We start from the raw sequence: 23,307 nt of genomic DNA, 5'->3' as shown, positions 1-23,307 counted from the left end.
TATACAAAACTATGAATATAACTTTAAAATTTTCATTGTTACCTTTGATATAACAGTAGACAATCTGCCTATTTCCAATCTCTGACCACCCCCCTTCCCTCCATCCTCATCCTCTACCACTGGACTTCAGATTAGTCCATCCGAACTTAATGTAATCATTTCCCGATTTCTCCTGCCCTTGCCCCTCCATCCCACCCAAGCTCCATGCACACAGCATTAAGGGCTCATTCCCATCTCAGTTCACGAGAGTCTCCCTGACCAGACTGTTGCTTCACCTACTCTGCCCCACAATGCCCAATTTCCAATCCTGGTTCCTCTATTTACCAGCTACTACTTAACCTCTCAGCCTCTTCTATGCCAAGAGGACATCTTTCCATTCCACTGAACTGGTGTACAAAGAAATCAATCAGTACAGGTAACAGGTACAAAATGTGTGCAGTGAGCCATCCTTGTCATCAGGAGCCAGTGTACTCTGCTGCTCTTCCATAGCCACTGACAGCAGCTCCTTGTGGCTCTTCATGACTTTCTACTAGGTGCACGCTCCTGAGGCAAGGACACATGAGTATTCCTCCTGGAATCCTCAGTCAAGCTCAATGCAGGATATAAAGCAGGCACTCAATAAATGTTTGTTGATACCATAAAAGCAGGAGTAATAATCTTTCTTCCACAGCATTCAATCCAAGTGGAAGTTGTACAGACAGCAGCAGGAGTTGGGGAGAAAAAAACAAATCACTTGCATCGGTACACAAATTCTACAATGTCCATCCCATTGCTAGAAGTTCCAGAGAATTTAAATAATTTAACATTTTGACAGAACAGTTATGTATAGTTATTAACTATACATTTTGAAAAGGAAAGCAGATTTTGTAGTTGATTAAAAGAAATGCCTCACAAAATTGGCTAAATATAAATTATAGCCAGCTTATTTCCCCCCAAAAGGGAGAAAATCAGTTTAGTTATATTTTTAATCCTTCTGAAAACACTGCTTTAGAATACTATTAAGTACACATTGGTCTCAAAAACCTGCTGAGCACGAGTCAGGGGGTGTAGATCAGTGGTCCACTGTTTGCCTATCAGCCCAAGGTCCTGGGTAAGATCCCCAGCACCAAAAAAAGAATAAAATACAATGATACCACACTCAAAATTTCATAGGCTGAGACTGTAGCTCAATGATAGAGCACTTGGCTAACACGGGCCAGGCCCTGGGTTCAATCTCCAGTGCTGGGGGGTGGGTTATTTTTTTTTCTCCCCACATTCGAAGAGTTCTCAAAAACTACAACCAACTACTTCCTACTAGTATTCTGAAGACTCTTCCCAAAATGAAACAAATGGATTTAAGAAATAGACTATAATCTGATAGAAAAAAACAAAAAACAAAAACAGCCCTAATACAATAACAGCATTTTTATTGAAATTTTTCAACCTTATTTTGAGCTATTTGGAGGTAGAGGGTATAAATCCACATTTGGTAGATTACATTAATGATTTTTTTCTAAGAAAAAAAATTTTTTTAAATATTTATTTCTTAGGTGTAGATGGACTCAACACAATGCCTTTATTTTTATGTGGTGCTGAGGATCGAACCCGGGTCCCGCCGGTGCTAGGCAAGCACTCTACCACTGAGCCACAATCCCAGCCCCTAAGAAAATTTAAAATATACTCAAATATTATATAAAGTCTACTCTCCCAGTTCATATCCACATTGATACTTATTTCCCTCTTGCTCTTTCAAAGAAACCTCAAACACTTCCAATGTAAGAAAGATGATCTTGCCAGGCATGGGGGCACAAGTCTGTAATCCCAGAGCCTCAGGAAGCCAAGGCAAGAGGATCACAAGTTTGAGGCCAGCCTGGGATGAACTCACAAGATTCTGACTCAAATTTTAGAAAAAGGACTGGGTATGTAGCTCAGTGGTAGAAGACCCTTGGGAGGAGGGGGGGGGAGAGAGAGGGCGAGAGGGAGAGAGAGGGCAAGAGGGAGAGAGAGGGCGAGGGGGAGGGGGAGGGCGAGGGGGAGGGGGAGGGCGAGGGGGAGGGGAGGGCGAGGGGGAGGGGGAGGGCGAGGGGGAGGGGAGGGAGAGGGCGAGGGGGAGGGGAGGGAGGGAGAGAGAAAGAAAAGAAAAGAAAAGAAAAGAAAAGAAAAGAAAAGAAATAATGATCTCATGCTCCTATCTTTGCCTCTAGTACAACCTCTGTCCTGAGCTTCAGATTCCTAATTCTGGTTGCAGCTAATACTACACAAATGTTCTATGCATGGCCAAATACTGAACTGCCCCAACACCTCACTAAACCTGCTTCTCTTCCTCCTGTTTTATTTCCATGACAGCACATTCCTCCTCCACACCTCCTCCCCCCTCCAACCTCCTTCCCCTCCTAAGACGTGGCCCATCAGGTGCCATATACCAACTCAACTTCTGGAATCCTCACCTCTCCCATTGCAACTCCCCTATTTCTAGCCCCAATTACGTTCCTTAGTGTTACCACAGTAGCCTCCCAAGCAATATCCCTGCCTCTCTTACTCTACACTGACATAAACTGCTGTTGGTTTCAAAATCATAGGTCTGGCCATATCACTTCTCCATAGAAGCTCCTCCTTACTCAGAAAATAAAATCCAAAGTGGCTGGACTGGCAGGGAGGGCCCTGTCAGCCTCCCTTTCCAGCCCAGTTTCTTACCACACCCATGGGTGATACCCTTTGCTCCAGCCGTAACACCAAGTAGTTCCCCACACACCCCAGCACAACCTTCTTCTGCCTGGGTGCCTTTGTGGAGTTTCTTCCCAAGCCCCTCTACATACATGCCCACCTCTGACATCGAGGCCTATCCGCCACCAACTCAAATTCCTAGTGCCCATGACCAGATTTGGCTCTCCCCCTACTGACCATGGATGAGCAGTTCCTTCCCACCTGGAGTCCCAACATCTTCCTTCTCAGCACAGAGGAGGCAGACACCTCCTTCAGCACTCCCCCATCACTTGGACCCTCACTCCCCTGATTCCTCACCTTTCTCTCCCCTCGGGGTCATCTCACCTGAAAAGAAACGGAAATGATGACAAGACCCCATGCACAAAACTGCACTGACGGTAGGACCTCCTCCTTTAAATTACAGTCTTTTCCTTGCCAGCCAAGGCTCATGAAGGAGTGGCCTCCACTCCTGTTCTCATGTCCTCCCACTACTTACCCCTCTACCCACTATAGCCAGGCTTCGCCCCTCCAGCTCACTGAAGAGCAAGGCACGCTCCCCTCAAGGCCTCCAGCAACCTTCTTAAATAAAGGTTCCACCCCCTACACCCCCACCCCATCCTTGGGCTCTTCTGAAACACCTGTCCCAATAACTAAGCTTGTGTTCTTGAGGTAGCCCTCATCTCAGCTCCAGGATACCACTCTCTGCCACTTTTCCTCCAGCCTCTCCAACTGTTCCTCTGGTACCTCCATGACATACCCTTCTTTACCTGGCTCTTACATATGGATGTCCCCATGCTTCTGTGGCATCCTCCATACTTCTGTCCAAAGACCTCTTCTCACTTTTACCCACACCTGCCAGGTGACTGTGTCCAAGCCCATATCCTAAAGCTCTGCAGACCAGGTCTACCTGCTAGACAAGATGCCCAGTAAACTTTGATATCCCACAGGCATCTCAAAATGCACACCCCAGATTTCCTAATTCAGAATATACTGGCTGCCTGGTGTGCTCCACACAAGGCCTGCATGTATCCTCCCTTTGAAATCTGTCCTTTCTGCTCTGTTCCCTCTCTCGGTGAAGACTGCCTGTACCCAAGCCAGAACCCATGACACAATCCTCACTCCCCACCACTCTGAGCCCACTCTAACCCTAGCTCTATGCATACAACATATCTCGATACCCATCATTTTAGCAAGCATCTCCCAACACACACTCAATATTACCAACTCCTCCAATTCTCCAGTACCACCAGCCTGGCCCTACCTTCATTTTCCCCTACTTTCACTGCCTTCATTCCAACTTAATAACTAAATGGCCACTGAGGACTGTGAAACTCACTCTTGAAATAGACATATAGGTGGAGTGCACATGTCCCAAGAGTGCAAGAAAGAGCTCAGGATTTCCAAGCAGCTTTTTAACTTTAGATCTCTATCTTTTCTGGTAACATAAACTATAAACATGGGGGAATCTATAATTTCTATAGTTCAGTCCACATTTTCCCTTTGATCATGAAAATTGTTAAAATTGATGAATGCCTAAATGAATGGAATGCTTGTATGTTAATTCAGAGATACTTCAAATGTTTAATAACAATAACATTTAGGGTCTGGGAACTTGGTGCTTTGCTTGCCACAAAACACTAATAAGATTTTAGTACAAATAAACCATTTTCATAGGCCAGGTTTTCAAATTAAAAGAAACACAAAATGTGAGCAGCCACCATAAGTCATCCGCCTCTTCATATTATCACATCAGTCATCCAAAATGCACCACACAATTTCAGGGGCACTAACTAGGATGTGTTTAATGAAAAGAATAGGAGATGCTAGAAAAAATAATTTCTTATGGCTCTTGTGGCTAAAAACAAAACTTTATACAATAACGTATGTAAGAATACTCATTCTCACTAGAAGAACAGCAGGGAACCTCAGACTATTCAGGTCAAAAGAAATGAGTCTATATGCTCCATTCTTTTGGAGTTATAATTATGACATTCCAAATGATCAATGATCTCTTGAATGTTTAAAAGCCCAGTTCTGAAGTATTACCTTTCCCCACAGGATGTTGATGAAATATTCCCTAAAGTATACATCAAGTTAAAAACAGAATGAAAGTTTTTTTTTAAAAGGGGGGGGGTTAATATTTATTTTTAAATTTTCGGTGGACACAACATCTTTATTTTATTTTTATGTGGTACTGAGGATCGAACCCAGCGCCCCGCATATGCCAGGCGAGCGCGCTACCACTTGAGCCACATCCCCAGCCCCGAATGAAAGTTTTTTAAAAGAATTATTTGGACAAATATGTAATTTTTCTCTTGAAAAGTGATATCTCAAGAATGAATCAAGTGGGGGCTGGGAGTGTGGTTCAGTGGTAGGGCACCTGCAGAGCATAGGAGGCCTGGGGTTCAATCCCCAGCACTGAAAGACAAAAAAAAAAAAAAAAAAAAGAATCAAGTTAATCATCACACTCACTCTCTTGGCATGCCCTCTATAAGGCAAAGATCTCCAATCTTCAAGATGTCAAACCTTAAACACACTTTAGCAATCAGGACAAGATATTGTAAGAAATGGACCTTGAGCTGGGTGTGGTGGCACAGGCCAGTAATCCCAGCTATTCAGGAAGCAAGAGGATCACAAATCGGAGACCAACCTGGGAAACTTAGTGAAAACCTGTCTCAAGGTAAAATAAAAATGGCTGAGGAGGTAGCTGAGTGATAGAGCCCTTACCTAGCATGTGTGAGGCCCTGTGTTCAATACCCAAAACTGCAAAACAGAAAGAAATGAACCTCAAACTGGATATTCCAGAACCAGTGAGTGGAGAAGCTAAAAAAGGCACTACAGACAGTGTAGGCAAGGGGATAAAGAGTCTCTGGAAGCCTCATGTTTGGACAAATTGTATTAGATTGTATTTGGCAATGAACACTGCCATTTCATAATCAGGTTAAATATGCTAAAAGATTTCTAGGGACATTTTACCTGGCAAGGGTAAGTACAGACCAGTTGGAATAAAAGTGATCTTAGAAGCAAATGAAAGGGGCTAGGGTTGTGGCTCAGTGATAGAGCTCTTGCTAGCACATATGAGGCACTGGGTTTGATCCTCAGTACCACATATAAACAAACAAGTAAATAAATAAAGTCTTTTTCTTTTAAGAAGCAAATGAAAAAAGTAAATCTTCCAGGGGCTGGGAATATAGTTATCTTACATCTATGAGGCCCAGGGTTCCAGCCCCAGGACCACCAAAAAAAAGTAAATCTTCCACCAAAGGAAATGAACATACTTCCTCACTCCCAAATGAGGCACTACCTCCAAGTGTCATCCTTTCAGGAAGCACAATAATGACTAACCCACCCTCCATGTCCAGACACTCTGATAAGCAGAGGATGCTGGCACTTTCATCCTGCCCTAGTGCTGAGGAATGTGGCCCTGCTGGGGGGCTTTCTTAAATAGTTCTCCACACTGTATTCAATTAAGTGTTCTCTTTGTCTTTCATGAAACTCACTCTTGTTGGCACTATAGATGAATGAATTAAACACACCACCATGAACCCCTGGAGATCTCATTCCCAAGTCATTACCCTTTTTGAAAAAGAAATAATTCTACATTTCTCAAACACCAATGACTAATCAACTCAGGTTTACCCCACCCAAGCAGATAAGGCCTAAGACAGTTGTTTCCAAACTAATTAACATCTCAAAACATTCATGAATGAAATCACACATAGTCATTGTTTCCTTCTCTTAGGTCCATCATTATTCAACTCCAGAATAAATTAACCACTTATCATAGATCTGGCCAGGGCCTTTGAGGAAGAAACTGTAGCTCCAAATGGTTAAGTACTCTTCCCAAGTTACTTTACCTGAATGTCTGTCTCACTCACTTGCACATAAATGCAGACTCTATTACCACTGTCTTATAACTCCCCCTGAAACAAATAAGCAACCCTGTTTCACTGCCCTCACCCAAATTCTTTTTTTTAAAATGATGCTGGGGATTGAACCCAGGGCCTTGTGCATGCAAGGCAAGCACTCTACCAACTGAGCTATGTCCCCAGCTCCAACTTCTTTTTCTTGATTACAGTTCTGACAAGTCTGATTAGGTGAAAGCCAGATGGTCAAGTTTCTGGGGGTGGAGAGCTTGGCAGCAGAGTGCATCCTTAGCATGCATGAGGCCCCAAGTTCCATCCCCAGCACTGAAAAGTAAAGCCAACAGGTCCATTTTAGTCCCCAGTGCCAGACATCACGCATACATTGAAAATACAGCACCAGTTCAGCACTGCATGATGATGTTTCAGTCAACTATGGACTGAAGCCTATAACAGTGGTCCCATGACTCTAATTCAGCAGGAAAACTTCTATGGCCTAGTAAAGTGGCAGGCTTGGTAACACTGTAGCACAGCTCTGTGCTCCAGTTTATGGTGATGCTGGCATAAACAAACCTACTGCACTGCCAGGAGTATTCAAGTATAGCACATTCGGTTATGCACATTGTATAATTCCTGCTAATGATAATAACCAACTCTTACTACGTTACTGGATTATGTATTTATCATACTATACTTTTAATCATTATTCGGATTGTATACCTTCTATTTATTTGTAAAAAGTGTACTGTAAAACAGAATGCCATGCTACTCTGGCAGCAGCCTCATACATCTTGTGTTTACTGTACCTCTTGACTGCATCAAGAGGCCATGCCAAGTGACTGACCTGTACCTTCTAGGTTGGTGTGAGTACACTCTGATGTTCGTATGATTAAACTGCCTAACAACTCATTTCTCAAAAAGCAGCCCCATGATTGATCAACTCGTGACTATGCAGTGGTGAACCAGAAATGTGACCTGCCTTTGTGAAGTTCATAGGATAATCAGAAAGAATTAAAACTAAATTTGTTCGATTCCCTTGATACAACAATGAGCTGGAATGGTTTCTTTCTCCAAAGCATCAGAGAGCTTCATAAATACCAAAATCACTTTAGAATGTAATTTAAACCTGGATATCAATTGTTCAGCTCCTTAAATCACTACTTTGCAGACACATAGAAGAAACAGGGGACATTTTCAACAACTATTTATCAAGTGTCACCTCCTGATAGGCTTGAGAACTCTTACATGAGACAAGATTAAAAGCAGAAAAAACAATTTTAAGAGTAGTCTCTAAACACACTATGATGCTGTCATATTGGCAATTGTTTAACAATTTATACTCCAGGAATGATTTCCACATACATTATTTTATTTAGTCCCTCTCAAATACTCAAGGAAGCTAATTAAGAACCTTGCTCAAGTTCCTAGAACTGTACCTTCTAGGTTGGTGTAAGTACACTCTGATGTTCCTATGATCCAGAACAAAGAGTCTACCAATTCTAGGTCCACAGACCTCCCTATTGAACAACACTGCCTCAGTAAAAGCTCCTACCAAATTGTTTTATATTAGTAATGCTAATAGCACTACAAAAAAAGTTGACTTTTATTGAATATATCCTTAATGCCAGCTACTTTCAGTCTTTTTATATGAATTAACTAGTTAATAATAATTTACTTACACTATAGCTTAATCAAATTGAAAATTTAAAGGCAATTAGAAATGCTTATAATTGTATTTGGAATTATATAAAGGCAGTTTCAGACAACCAATTTTTTTTTAAGAAACACATAACCAAAGGAAGGAGATATTGGGGGGTGGAGAATAAACAACCAATTCCAGAAGGATCCCACCAAATTCCACAACTCATCCAGTTTCAGAGTATAAATGAACTCTGAAGAGTTGGCCAGACAGATCACATGACTCACTGAGCTTCTTCAACACCTGCATTCAAGCAGAAACAAGCTTGTTTTCAAACTGTGAAAGCCAGCAAAGCTGAAATCCCTGCTCTGAGATGGACTCTGTGGGTGGGAGACCCCAGGCTGGAAAGGCAGCCACAGTGGGGAAGTGAGTGGGCTCCCTCTGCAGCACACCATGCAGTTTGCATAGATTACCTCATTTGATTTGATCTCATGAAAACAGAAACACGACAGTGACTAAGTCCCTAAACAATGAGCACAAGACCTACTGGAGGAAAAAGGAAAGCCCCCAGGATGTAGCGGAATTTGTCACTCAGTCAAGTGAGCAGCCCTAGGCAAGACTGCAGTCAGAATCCAGCAGTCAGAGGCAGAAAAGAGGAAGTTTCAATTTAAAAAGTGCATATAATGTGTGTTAACTGACATATAAACGCTTAGGCAAAAGAACCACATTTTGCTCTTTCAAGTCAGGGTGACCCCACTTGAAAGGAGAAAGAAGTCAGTGAAGACTTGAGGTGGCCTCAGGCTTGGTCAGGAGGAAACAGCTCCCTTACCAGAAAACAAAGGCACCTGTGATGGGGCAGGCAGTTAGAAAACAAAAATAGCCACGGCCAGGAACACTGAAGCTCTTTCTTATCAATTACATTGGGACTTCCAATTCATTTTAGTTAACAAAGCCAAGAGACACCTATAGTTTCCTCCCTCTCTGGTCTCTTTGACTTTAAGTAGGTAGTTTACTTTAAATCTCTCAACCACTGTCAAAGAGTTTGTAAGTGATCATATACAACTGCCAACATTTATTAGTGCTTATTACCTGCCACATTGGCCCCTAGTTTACAGATGGAAGAAACTGAGGCTTAATGATGTACAACTGTTACCACTATTGACCGGTGACGAGTCCTTGCTTCCCCAATGTTGAAGAATAACACCAGAGAAGCACACCGAGGCAAGGTCAGAGTAGAAATTAGAAGTTTATTAAAGGACAGCAGAAAAGACTTCTCCCGGAGGAAGAAGGGGACCCAAGAGGTGGAATCCGTGGAAGTGCGGTTGTTTCCCCTTTTTATAGTTCTTTCAGTGATGGAATGTAGGTGGGAAGGCCCGAGGGGTGGGACACAGGTGGGCCAAAGAAGTAATCTGGGCAGGAAGGACTCCCGAGTCAGCATCTTCAAGTTTGCTGTTCATTAACACTTCTTTGGGATGAGCTATCTCCAAATCTGTTGGGGGCTGTTTCCTGGACTTCATTAACATTCCAGGAGAGTTGCTCAACTTTTCTGTGAATTCATTCTCAACATGGCCTCCATTTTAGATTTCACTCGATATTAGACCCGATTTACCTAGCTACACTGACTGCCTAATTTTAAAATCTGGCTTCACAACCACTCGCCCAAGACAACACAGCCTGCACCGATTCCACCTCAGGCTGCCTGCCCTACATCACTGCTTGCCATCAATCAATTCATCAATTAAGAACACATATATTTTTAGCCCATAACAAATCCAGTTCCCTCCCTCACCAATATTGAGTTTTCATTTTCGGTTTTCATGGCATCAGGCATTGAATCCAGGGCTTTGAGCATGCTAAGAAAGCTCTCTACCACTGAGCTACATATTTTAGTTTAAGGCAGGGTCACGCTAAGTTGATGAAAGTGGCCTCGAGCTTGCAAAACTCTTGAATCAGGCTCCAGAATTGCTGGGATTACAGGCGTGTGCCATTATGCCTGACTCAATACTGAGTTTTAAGCCCCCACCTCCAATAGTGCAGATCTACTTACTGGAATGCCAACTTCAAAACTGTAACAGAACTCCCTCTTCAGAATGGATCTGAAGTTGATTTGCTGATATTGGTGCTAGGTTTGCCTTTTTGAACAATATTTCTTTCCCCTACATAACCTCCAAAGTCTTCTCCACCAAGTGGCAAGAATAATTATTTGGATATAATTCACAGAACAGATTTCCTCTAACAGAGACCAAAAGGACACCAAGGATCAAACTAAGCATAGCAGTTTTGTGGTGACTGTGCTGCATGACCTATGATGGTCACAGGAAAAGCAAGAAAGCAATGTTCAAACTTCAGAAAGATCTGAAAGGGCAGTACCTTCCTCCTACAGGAACACTGGCAAGTAAAAAGCAACCCACAAGCCTGTTTAAACAAACAGAGAAAGACCTGAAATGGACAAAAGTGATATTATTGTTTCTTTAACCATCTACATAATATTTACATTTTCCTATAGCTGGGAAATTACTCAATGTAGTCAAGTATCCCTAAAAACTCACCTCTCGCGTGCCATGAAACCTGTATCTGTTTAAGGTTTGACTGATTAAAACTTCTGTGGTTAATTTGTCAAAAAGTTCCACTGAATTAAGGTAATAGGATCATGTGAATTTTAATTTTCCTGGGATGCTCTGCTAATTGTAAAATGGTATAAAATGCTAAATTTCACTTATTGGTATTTTTCTACATAATACATTTAGCTATGTTGTTTTCTAATTTCATAAATTTTTGCTATTTTAAGAACTACATCATATACATGAAAATTTCTATGATCATGCTGACCTTTTTTTTTTTAGTACTGAAAACTGAATCCAGAGCCTGGGGTGCTTTACCACTGAGCTACATCTCCAGTCCTTATTTCTTTTTTGTTTTGGTACTGGGGATTGAACTCAGGGGGACTTCCACTGAGCCACATCCCCAGCCCTATTTTGTATTTTATTTAGAGACAGGGTCTCACTGAGTTGCTTAGCCCCTTGAGGTTGCTGAGGCTGGCTTTGAACTTGCAATCCTCCTGCCTCAGACTCCCCAGGAGCCACTGTGCCTGGCTCCAGCTTTATTTTGAGACTAGGTCTCACTCAGTTGCCTGGCTGTCTTCAAACTTGAAAATCTTCCTGCCTCAGTCTCCTGAGTTGCTGCGATTACAGATGTGTGCCACAGTGCCCAGTCTGGCAAAATATTTTTGAAAATTCCCCAAAGCAAGCATTTGTTGGAAGTTTTCAAAGTAAACTTGTTTAAGTCATCTAAGAAAAATGGGGATAGAAAAAGTGGGGAGGTAAGCTCAGTGATAGAATATGAAGATCTGGATTTTATCACCAGCACTGCAAAAAACAAAAAAGTTCACTTGATTAAAAAACAAAAATCCTAGGTCTGGGGTTGTGGCTAGCTTAGCGACAGTGTGCTTGTCTAGCATGTGTGAGGCACTGGGTTCAATTCACAGCACCACATATAAATAAGTAAATAAAATAAAGATCCATCAACAACTAATAAAAATATTAAAAAAAAAAAAAATCCTAGCTGGGCGTGATGGTACTCGCCTAATCCCAGCAACTCAGGAGGCTGAGGCAAGAGGATCACATGTTTGAGGCCAGTCTCAACAACTAAGCAAGGCCTTAAGCAACTCAGGGAGACCCTGATTCAAAATAAAAGATAAAAGGCTGGGGATATAAGACAATCCCAAAAACCAAAGGCAGATGCTAACATATGCTAACACATAATGGAGGAAGTGGTTAGGGAAGAACAGAAGTACTTTGGATTAGACAAAGGGGAATGAAGGGAAGGGAAGGAAAATGGGAATAGGAAAGACAGTAGAATGAATCAGAAATAAATTTCCTATGTTTGTATATGAATACATGACTAGTGTAACTCCACATTATGTAAAACCACAAGAATGGGACATTATAATTTATTTATGTATATGTCAAAATACATTCTACTGTCATATGTGTAACTAAAAAGAAATTTAAAAAAAATTTTTTTAAGGGCTGGGGATGTGGTTTGCCTACTGGGTTCAATCCTCAGCACCACATAAAAATAAAAAATAAAATAAAGGTATTGTGTCCAATCACAACTAAAATAAATAAATAAATAAATAGGGCTGGGATGTAAATTAGTGGTAAAGTGACTGGGCGAATACCCAGTACTTATATATTAAAAAAAAAAAAAAAAAAAATCAGGGCAAACAAGAAGTTACACCATGAGATGAAGCAACAATTTTCTGCAGAGGCACCAACAAGCATTTAAGTATCTGGCAACTCCAGATTCCTTTCTACTTGCAATTTTTCAACAAGACCATAAGCCCATAAGTAAACAGTTCTCTTTGCTGAGAGGGATTTTCAGTTTTCCATTCTTTTTTTCAATACCTACACTACTTATAACTTAGATTCCTCTGAATCTCACTAGAATGGCTGTAAACTAGCCCTAAATGTACTGAAATTCAAAGATAAACAAGACTTACAGTTCCCCTTTCTTACAAGGCTAGTGAAGGCACACCAGCCAACTCCCCACCCTCTCTACTCACAGCACTGCTTTCTTCACAATGCCTGTCCTGCGTGGTAACTACACAAGTAGTAAGTATTTCTCTCCGAGTTTCAGTTATGTCAACCTGAAACACATTCTGAAGTATTTCAAATACCAAAATATGTAATGCCCCTTTGGTACAAACAGTGTAAGTCAGAAAAATAACCTGAAGTTCAGCTGACCACAAAAAGGGGAACATTACCCAGCTAACTATGCACAGGACTCAAAGAATAGGGCCCTCTCAAGACTTCCGCCTACCTAAGAAACAAGTGGCCAAAGGCTATGCATGACAATGCTCACACAAAGGAAGAGCTCTTAGAAGCACAGAAAAATAATGAAAGGTGCCTTTATTCACTGGAGTTTTTTTAGAACTAAGAGAGTAATGTAACTGAGTAAAAATACAGCCATAAACTGACAATACATAACAACAGCCATAAAAATGACTACCCTCATACTCAGCAAAATTCCATTTTTATATATCTATCCTAAAATATTACTTCATAATGGAAAAGTTTCATGCTCAAGATGCTCACAACAATACTATAGTAGTAAAAATTAGCAATACCAAATTTTCCAATATTTGGGAATAATGCCTATTTAATAATATACAATGTAGACATCAAAATGAAAACTGAAATCATCCAGTAACATCTCATAATTCGACCAGGTGTGATGGCACAAAAATATCTCATAATTTGACCAGGTATAATATCTTGACCCTATAATCCCAGGTACACAGAAGGCTAAAGCAGGAAGCTCACAAATTCAAGGACAGCCTGGGCAACAGAGGAAGACCCAATCTCATAATAAAAAATATAAAAGGGCTGGGGATATAGCTCAGTGGTAAAGCAGGATTCAAAATTGTCACTACAGTGTTTATCAAAAAATTAGAAACAGGCCAGGTGGGATGGCACACACCTGTAATCCCAAGGAATTGGAAGGCTGAGGCAGGAGGACTGTGAGTTCAAAGTCAGTCTCAGCAAAAGCAAGGTGATAAGCAACTCTCAGTGAGACCCTGTCTCTAATAAAATACAAAATAGGGCTGGGGATGTGGCTCAGTGGTCAAGTGCCCTTGAGTTCAATCCAGGGTACCCTCCTCCCCAAAAAATTAAGAAATATAATTACCAAATGGTTTTGCTCACTACTGAATCCCTAGCACCTATCCAGCACATTGTGAATATTCAATAAACACTAGGAAATAAATTTAGAAAAGAACCCCGACCAATCTTACACACACACACACACACACACACACACACACACACACAGCATTAACTTCAGGGGAACACTCTGCTGATTACATTCATTCCAACTCTGTTAAATTTAAGATCTTCTAAAAAAAAAAAAAAAACTATTATTCTAGTCTCCAATATCCAAATTTATCCTTTTTCCTCCTCTAATAATCTCACTTTGTTTAACATCAGGAAAAAGAACTGATGCTGCAATATATAATTAGTAAATTATTCTTAGCTGAATGAATCATGTAGCAGCAGTTAGCAATTACAGTCCATAAAATGCATATTAAGTTTGCTGTTTTAATACTCTATGAAATAATGAGCTCTATTCTCTCTGTAAACTGAAGGCAGATTTGCATTTAGAATGCCAGCAGGACAGTTTTACCCTATTAGCTCACATTAAAAAAAAAAAAAAAAGAAGTTCCCCACACAAAAATTTCACAACCACAAAATGCTGTATGTATGACCCATGATAGTCCAAGAAGAAACCATTCCCAACAGTAAAGATAAAGTTCCCCCTTCACAAAGAGCAATCTTTACAGCACACTGGGAGGGCACCCTATCCATCAATAGCCACCCAGATGATGGAGATTCAAACCTATGGCAAGGGCTATCAGCTCTACTTCAGCATGCAGACTGTCCAAAAGAAATATAATTCAAAACACCTGTATATTTTAAATGTTCCAATAAGCATGTTAAAAAATAAACATGTAAAATTAATTGTATTTAAGCCAGTTTGCCCAAAATAATATCATTTAAACATACAATCAGTATTTTTAAATTACTGTGATATAGTATACATTCTTTCTGCCACAGGTAGGTCTTTAAAATCTGATATTTTATACTTATAGCACATCTTAATTCCGACTAGTTACATTTCAAGGACTTGTTAACTACACGTGGCCAGTGACTACTGTATTGGACGGCACAGCTTTAGCATGTTCACTTCTAACTCAGAGCCAACTACAATATTTTTTACATCTATTTCATATGTTATTTATTATGGTTTCTGACATCCTTCCTAGAGCATAGCTCACCTTCTCCATTAAAAAGATTTGTCAAGGGCTGGGGATGTAAAGTACATACACATGTGAGGTCCTAGGTTCCATCCCCAGCATAAGAAAAAAATAAAAATAATTAACATGGAAACAAAAGCCATTTGACTAGTCAGTGGTAGCCAAACCAGAACTATGAAGACAAACATTGGAAATAAACCAAATTTGGCTAATTTTTTTTTGTTAATTTTGGTCATATTTTGGTTAATTAACCAGAGGTTCAATTAACTCTAATTAACTAAAAAGTGTGATGCATTTTCTAGAAAACGACTGTTTCTGTTGAAAGACAGCATCTACTAAATAACTAAATGTGCTACATTTTAGCACAGAAATAAATATGGAAAGAGTGTTTGACAGGGATACCCCTCCATGTTGACATTTCCATCTAAATGGATATACAGCTTGACAATAAAATAGGTATGTTCCTGGCAAACTATAAAAAAGTTCTAAGTTTCCTTGAATACATTAAAGGAGCAAGCTTTTGAAAGAAAAGTTTGAGAGAATTTTGTCTATTTGGCACATCTTTTAAAAAGTATTACTAAATGAGGCTAGTGACTTGGTTTTGTTCACCACCCTATCCCCAGAGCCTAGCACATAGTAAGGCACTTCATAAATTGTTCACTAAAAGAATGAATGACAAGCTTTCTTACAACAAGGGGGAAATATATAGCTAGTAATATATAGTATTAGTAATAACTAGTATATATTGTTAGCTTAACTAAATATACATTATTATATATAATATATTATTATTAGTTATTCGTGTAACTAGTAATAGAAAATATATAGCTAGGAATTACATATCACCAGTATGATTCAATTTTGAATGACTACCACCTGTAAGATACTGTGACGTTTTATGATCTAGTTTGGAGAGGAGGCGTGGGGAATTACGTGCACTTGTATATAAAGAAAAGATAATAGTACCAAGTACTGGAACATTCATCCAAAATAAGCAGGTTTACTGGACATGGTGATACATGCCTATAATCACAGGTACTGAGGAGGTTGAGGCAGGAGACTCACAAGTTTGAGGCCAGCCTGGGCAACTTAGGGAAGCCCTGTCTCTAAATAAAAGGGCTCAGGCATAACTCAGATAATGCCACTCATAACTCATAATGCCACTCATAACCCCTAGTACTACAAAAAAAAAAAAAAAAAAAAAAGAGCAGATTTTCATTCATTCTCAACTGAACCTTTGTTTTAGGTGCTAAGTAAACAGACTAGTCTCCATCTTCATTTTTTTTTAATTTTAATATTTATTTATTTATTTTAGTTCTCGGTGGACACAACATCTTTGTTGGTATGTGGTGCTGAGGATCGAACCCGGGCCGCACGCATGCCAGGCGAGTGCGCTACCGCTTGAGCCACATCCCCAGCCCTCCATCTTCATTTTAAATATTATTGCTATGAAGGGAAAGACAATAGAGCTTTAACAGAGGGGACAGTGCCTATTTTAGATATGAGGTTCAGGAACACTTACTTCTCTGAGGTGACATTTAAGTTGACACAAGAAGGATAATGGGGGGAAGCAAACGCCAGGCCAAGTTCCTGAAAGGAGAATAACTTGGATCCTGAAAGGAACTAAAAGAAAGCTAACATGATTACAGTTCTAGTGATATGCAACTATAACAGTTAGTACAAGCCAGGCTCAGTGACATACACCTGCAATCCCAGCTACTCAAGAGGCTGAGGCAAGAAGATTGTTGAGCCCAGGAGTTCGAGGCCAGACTAGGCAACATAGCAAGACACTGTCTCAAAAATAAATAACATTAGAGAATGAACACTGTCTCAAAAATAAATAACATTAGAGGGTGAACAATCAGCTGGGTCTTGTGACATAGGTAATGCTTGTTCAGCTGTGAGAATCAAAACTTCCTACTACACAATATATTTAACTCTTTGTTCAGACAAAGGCACAAACAGGCCACATTAGCCCAGATACTTCATTTAGAAGCTCCTTTGCCTGCAGCTACCATATACTCTAGTCTTTTCACCATCCCTTATGAAGAAGGTTGTCATGGCTAGCTAATGACCTAGGGCCAAATTAGGAATCAAAAGCAAGCCTCAATCTAGGGCCTTCATCAAAGGGCAGTGAGTTATGTTAGTGAAGTGGGGGAAGGCAAGCGCTGAGGCTGGGGTTAAGAGCTGGTGATCAGACCACACTAGAAAGCATTGGGTCAGCCTCATTTTTTTCTCCCATAAAGAGAATGTTCACAGCATGACAGGCATTGACTGTCAAAGGAAGTCTAAAAAGAATAATGACATTATTAGATATTTTTAGCCTTTCTTTTCATAAATGTTTTGTGTCACTGCTTTCCAAATAATTCCAAATATTGCAAGTCAGCCGGAAGAAGAAACAGAATAAGGAGTGAATTGGTCATAAATGAAATTATAAAAGATTGGGAAATAATTTTCTTTTGAAATCCAGTTAAAGCAATATGCTTTTGTGAGTCCTGCTCATACAAACACAAAATTCCAATGGATTAAGACTATGTAAGAACAGAATAGATCAGACGTGCAGACAAAATGTGCACAAGGCAAAATGGCTGGTAGGAATGTTTATATCCAGTAGCCCAGGGATTAAACATTAATATAGCCAGGCAAGCGTGGCAGCACAAAACTCAGGAGGCTGAGGCAGGAAGACTACAAATTGGTAGCCAGCCTCAGCAACTTAGTGAGACCCTATCTCAAAATAAAAAGGGCCGGGGATGAGGCTCAGTGGCAGAGCACCCCTGGGTTCAAACACATACACAACACACATACACACACACACACACACACACACACCCCAAAGAAATAGAACCAAAACACCTTTGATGCTGTAAACTACTGTTCTTTTGCCCCAATGAGTTACCTTCAAAACTTCCAGTGGAAACATTAATGGGAGGAGAGTGCAACTCATTATTGTTGATTCTCACAATAAGACATGGCCAAATAAAAACCCATGAAACTACTGAAACAATAAGAAGAAGAGAACCCAAAGAGCGAATTTAAGGCTTGTTATGAACCACAGGTTTGATTTATTCAAAAGTTCCTCAGTATTGCTTTTTACAACTGTCAGAAGACAATTCAAGTTTCTCACTATGTCTGCACTATTCTACTTGTAAAGCAACAACATCGTCCCATTTTCTTACTCCTATGCACTACCAGAGGCTCAAGAAGAAAGGTGAATACCTCAGCCAGAGGTAAGACACGTTTCAACAGTTTATCTTAATAGTTTTGGGCCACCTCTACTCTTCAGAAATCTGAATGTGTCCTGTTTTTTTAAAGGTAGTTTGATTTTGTCACAAAACCAGAAAAGGCAAATCATAAACTACAGAATCATCAACATTTTGGGATCTGCTTAAAATTATGATTAGGTAGATTCCTAGAAATTAAGTGAATCTACAAACATGAATTATAAACACTGTGATGACAATATGTACGCGACAAAGCTGAATTTTAAAAACACTCCTAATTTACATACATCCATATATTCAAAGGGAAAATTTAATTTAAATTTTTTGTGCCAAAAAGTAACAAAAAGAAAAGTGAAATTTGAGTTAGAAAACCCAAATTTCAGTCTTCTAAGTATGGACCCTTAGACAATCTCACACCAATACTTCCTCTTGCCCCTCCCCACTGGCCTTCAGGTATTAGGGATTGAATCCAGGGACCTGTTACCAAGAGTTACATCCCCTATCCCTCCTTATTTTTGATTTTGAGACAAGGTCTTGCTAAGTTGCCCAGGCTGGCCTTGAACTTGCAATCCTCCTGCCGCAGTATCAAGGAGCTGGGATTACAGGTGTGCACCACCTAACTCTGTACAATAACTTCTCTTTCATTAGGTTAATGCTTCATAGGGTTATTTGGAGAATCATAAGATAGAGTGCATTTGAAAACGATAAAGATCCAATTATTATTAAGTCAGGAAAGCTTTCATTCATTCAACTAGTATTCATTGAACAACTACTCTATGTCAGGTACTGGTTCAGGTCCTGAGGATACAGCTATAATACATGACATTGGAAATGCCACAAAAAGGCATTTTCTTTATATCCTTCAGAGAGATTTTTAACCCTTGCTTCCCTCTATTTTATTTTATTTTTTAAGAGAACAGGATACAAAAGAAAATGAGGGGAAAAAAATGATGGCATGTTCATTGTCTTTAAGGATTTTGTCCTTGTTGGAGATGGAAAGAAGTTGGGTTACAGTCTCTCTCTTGGCAAAAGAAAGAAATTTCGCATTACCCTCACCCCTTCCTCCCCACCATGCATTCACCACAGATATCTTGCATTTTCCAGATATTTTCAAGGGCTTTGGAAACCAAGTTTTCCAGCTTTTCCACTAGATGGTCAACCGCTAAAAAATAATCACTACTCTTAATAATAGAAATACTTATTTTTAAAATCATAAGTTAATAAAGTGATGACTTATCTGACCTTAAAAAAAAAATGTTCCACAAGAGTGCCTTATTTCACTTCTTTATTTACAAAATTAGCATGAACTTGAAACACAGTACCTTCCTTAAGTAAAACAAAATGCCCACTAAAATTCAATTTAGGACCCTTTATCTTCCTGGCAAATAACTCCTCTTACAACACAGCACCTTGCATGCATTATGCTAGAAGGGAAAATGTACAGGCAATAGAGTTTCAGAATACACATATGAGACTTTTCAAGGCAGGAAGTAAGCCTTACTGTTCTGATTCAACACAATCCTTCAAAACACTATTAATGTTAGGTTAATTCTAGATGCTCAATAAATAATATTACATGAGCATAATATACATGCTAGGTGACTATTACATAAATTAATGCATTAAACATAAAACCACTATATGGACATAAAGCTAGACAGAAATGCACCAAAGAATTCTCAAACAATTCCAATCTGGAGATTCTGTCCCTTGTAAAGGAGAATGTCACACACGTGGAGAATCCAAGAGCTGACTAGTTTTCTGGAGATTACTAGCCACCTCTGGAATAGATTTCAAACTAGCACGACAAGCAGTTTCCATGTGTCAAATGGCAACAACAAAGTAAGTGAAGAAGATAAAGTGGAAGAAGGTAAAGAAAAGATAGGCCAAGAAAAGAAAGAGAAAAGCAAGGTTAAAAAAAGAAAAAGAAAAATCCATTTTTCATAAGTGATGGAGAGTAACTTCTGACTTCCAAACTCAGGCAGTTAGCACACTCTCTACTGAAAATAAGAGATCTCCCTGGTAAGTAGTGCGGCCTTAAGCCTGTGAAACAATAAAGACCCGAACTATCACCCGGCACTTCATTCACCATTAACCCGATTAATCGCTGTTAACTGAATAAGGGCACTTGACTCCACTCTGGCCCTTCATCGTCCACTCCCCCTTCTTCTGGTTTGGTTAAGAGGCTGAAAAGACTAGAACTTACGAATCTCGTTAAGAAACTTGACCTTAGAAAGGGGTTCAATAAATTTAAAAGAGACCCTGGCAAGGACACTTTGAACAAATTCCCTCCCTGCCACCCCCATCACCTCAAAAAAAAAAAAAAACACCCAACACCCAGTTCCTGAACGATTTCTCTTGCTTCTAGTCTTTAGGACTGCCTGAAAGAAAGGTCCGAAGCGCGCCTGTTGTTTTTGAAAAGCAACAAGTTTGTTCCATTACAGCCTTCTCTAATCTGATGTGAGCGTGGCCGGGTTGGCCCGGCTCCCAGGGGCAGCAGGCCGCGGGTTCAAGCGCCCTGTCTGGAAAGCCTCCCTAAAAAACAGTCACGATCGGCAAAACTGGCACAAGTTCCCTTCCCATCTTTTCCCAAGCCATGCTTCCCACGGCATGCTTCCTCCAAAAAAGGAAGAAACCGGCCTAAAGCTCAGCTCTCGCCGGCTAGTTTCTTTCTAGCACCGGAGCTTGCTTGCAAAACTTATTCTGAGCACCCATAAACTTGACCTTAAGTCCTGCAAGTCCAGTAACCCAGATTAAGTGAGCGCCTACTATGGTCGGGTCCGCTCGGTTCCCCTCCCCCACCAGTGCTCCCGAAGCGGGGCGGGGGACAGGTCACCGCGGTCACTCAAGGCTATTACACACTCCCCCAAGCCACGCCGGGGCCACGGGTCACAGGGCGTACTAACACCGAGGGACGGCTCGGGGACCCGATGGCTGACCCGGCAGGGACGCGAAAGGGAGACGCCGGGAGTGACCTGGGGAAGCCTCCAGGTTCTCAAAACTGCTCCCCCACAGCCGGCGGCCCCCAGGCGGGGCCGCTGAGGCCATCTGGCGCGGAAGGCAGGATCGGGCCCTTCGCCTCCCCGCCCTTCCTCCTGCTTCCCTAGCCCAGGGCACCCCACGCCAACAGGCAGAGGTTCAAGGCAAGTTCCCGGGACCGAAAAAAGGCAGAAGCCACTCTTCGGCCTCCTGCTCCTCCCCGGCAAGCATCCCCGCAGAGACACGTGGAGTTGGGGTCCCGCCACGCCGGGGCGGAGAGAAAACAGCAGCAGCGCCCGCCGCACACTCCACTCACTTGCTGGCCGGCGCGGGGCTTGCCCTGGGGCGCTCTCCTGAAGAAGGAGGTCCTGGCGGTGAAGAAGAAGTCCTCGGCGTCCTCCTCCAGGCTGCTGTAGCCGCTGCTCATGCTGCTGGTCCCGTCGCGCACGGACGGCCTCCCCGGGGCGCAGGCGGCCAGGCAGGGGGTGCGGCGCCCGCCCGCCCCGCGAGGTTCCCGGCGCGCGGCCCCAAGCCGCCGGCGGGCCGTACTGCTGCAGCTGCGGCCGCCGTTCAACCGGCCGTCTGGGCCCCTCCTGCCTGCTCCAGGCGCCGCCCGGCCCCGGTGCGCCGGAGACCCCGCCTCCCGGGCCCCGCCCCGGCCGGCCTGCTGCGGCCGAGCCCCTCCTCGCGAGCCCGGACGCACCCCGCGGCCGCAGGTGGGGGCGAGGGGCACGCCCCTTCCACGCGCGCCCTGCAGCTTCACGGAACCCAGAAAGCCGGGCTCGAGGGCTGCTTCGGCCGGGCTGTGTTGGGGGTCGCTTCCCCAACCTCCCGGAAATTGCAAATTCCTCTGTGATCAGTCCGCCCGCCCCCCGCTACGCTAGCTGGAGCTCTTGAGAGGGCGGGAGCCGAGCGGAGAACTTTTTCCGCCCGGCTTACCCCTTCGCGGGGTCCTGAGAGCAGCAGCGGACGGTGCCCCAGAGCGCCGGCCTCCCGCAGCCCGCCGCTCCTGGAGGGTTAAAAGTTAGCAGAGATGGGTGGGAAGATAGCAGCTGAGTTGAGGTTATTATTCAAAGGAAAACATCCTTTCTGGTCTTTAATTTGAACTTCGATCTTACCCTCCCCCCACCCCCAGCGAAGGCTCTTTCACAAGTGAAGGTGGCCAAATCGTTAAGATTTTAAGCCACTTGGTGTAGAGGAAGATGAATAGTTCCATAGTTACAAAACAATCGAGTAATAATTAAATGTACTTTGTGAATACCCACTTCCACAACCAGCCTAGGTCACAAGGCAGGGTGAAATAGTGAAGGTAAGGCAAACAGGGAACTTTACACCCACATGCAAAAAATTTAAAATAAATTTAAAATTTTCATTTTTCTAAGATCCCTCCAGTCAATTTTTTTATTCAAGCCACCTGAGAGTACCCATCTTTTGCACCTTGCTGTTACAGAATTGATTTAAATCATAGTAATTTGCTTGCAGAGACCTTGACTGCAAGGAAGTTGTTTTGAAGCTTCAACCCTGCTATGGTACGCTGGCTTCAGCAGAGGTTTTCTTAAAAGGGGAAGAAAAGGGTTTAGAAAGATGAAGTTTTCACACGTTGTACTAAACATTCTTGCATGATCTCCTCTAATCTTCAAAACAACTGAAAATTAGTTAGAACTACTTTATGCCAGTTTTACACCTACAGCAGCAGTTGTACAGGAGGTAGCAAGGCTGGGACCATTCTGCTGTGGCTTCTACTGCTTCGAAGGCTTTAACATAACCCTTATGATTTTTGTGCTTGGTCCGTGGTCAGCCATGCTCTTTTGTGATCTGGTGAGAGAGAGATAGCCCCGAGATGACCAGAAGGGGAGAAGAATTGGCTCATCCTTCTACCCCAGGCAGAAATGGGCTTGCAAACCTGCTCTGCCTTCCTTGAGGCTTACTCACACCTCCAGCTTGCAAAACACTCCTGTTACTCCAAGTGATTCACAACTCCAGAAGGAACAGCCCATTTTATAGGTCTTGCATTAAAGGCTTTTTCCCAGCCACGCAGCTACTGAGTGAAACTCAGCTGGTTCCTGTGTGTGCCATGCACATTAACCCATTATAAGGGAATAGGACAAT

General features: G+C 42.0%; 1 protein-coding gene across 1 annotated transcript in view; it reads right to left on the bottom strand.

Moving 5' to 3' along the window:
• Window positions 1–21,925, bottom strand: part of RASSF3 (Ras association domain family member 3) — a 69,677-nt gene extending 47,752 nt beyond the window's left edge. The window contains exon 1 of the mRNA XM_081309471.1: window positions 21,515–21,925. Coding sequence (XP_081165597.1) covers window positions 21,515–21,625 — 111 coding nt within the window. The 5' untranslated portion in view covers window positions 21,626–21,925. The remainder of the gene's footprint in view (window positions 1–21,514) is intronic.
• Window positions 21,926–23,307: the final 1,382 nt, after the last annotated feature.

This window comes from Spermophilus citellus (genome assembly GCF_964194105.1).
Source record: "Spermophilus citellus genome assembly, chromosome: 10".
NCBI lineage: Eukaryota > Metazoa > Chordata > Mammalia > Rodentia > Sciuridae > Spermophilus > Spermophilus citellus.
The sequence above is the reverse complement of the archived record's forward strand: the minus strand, read 5'-3'. Positions and strand labels throughout refer to the sequence as shown.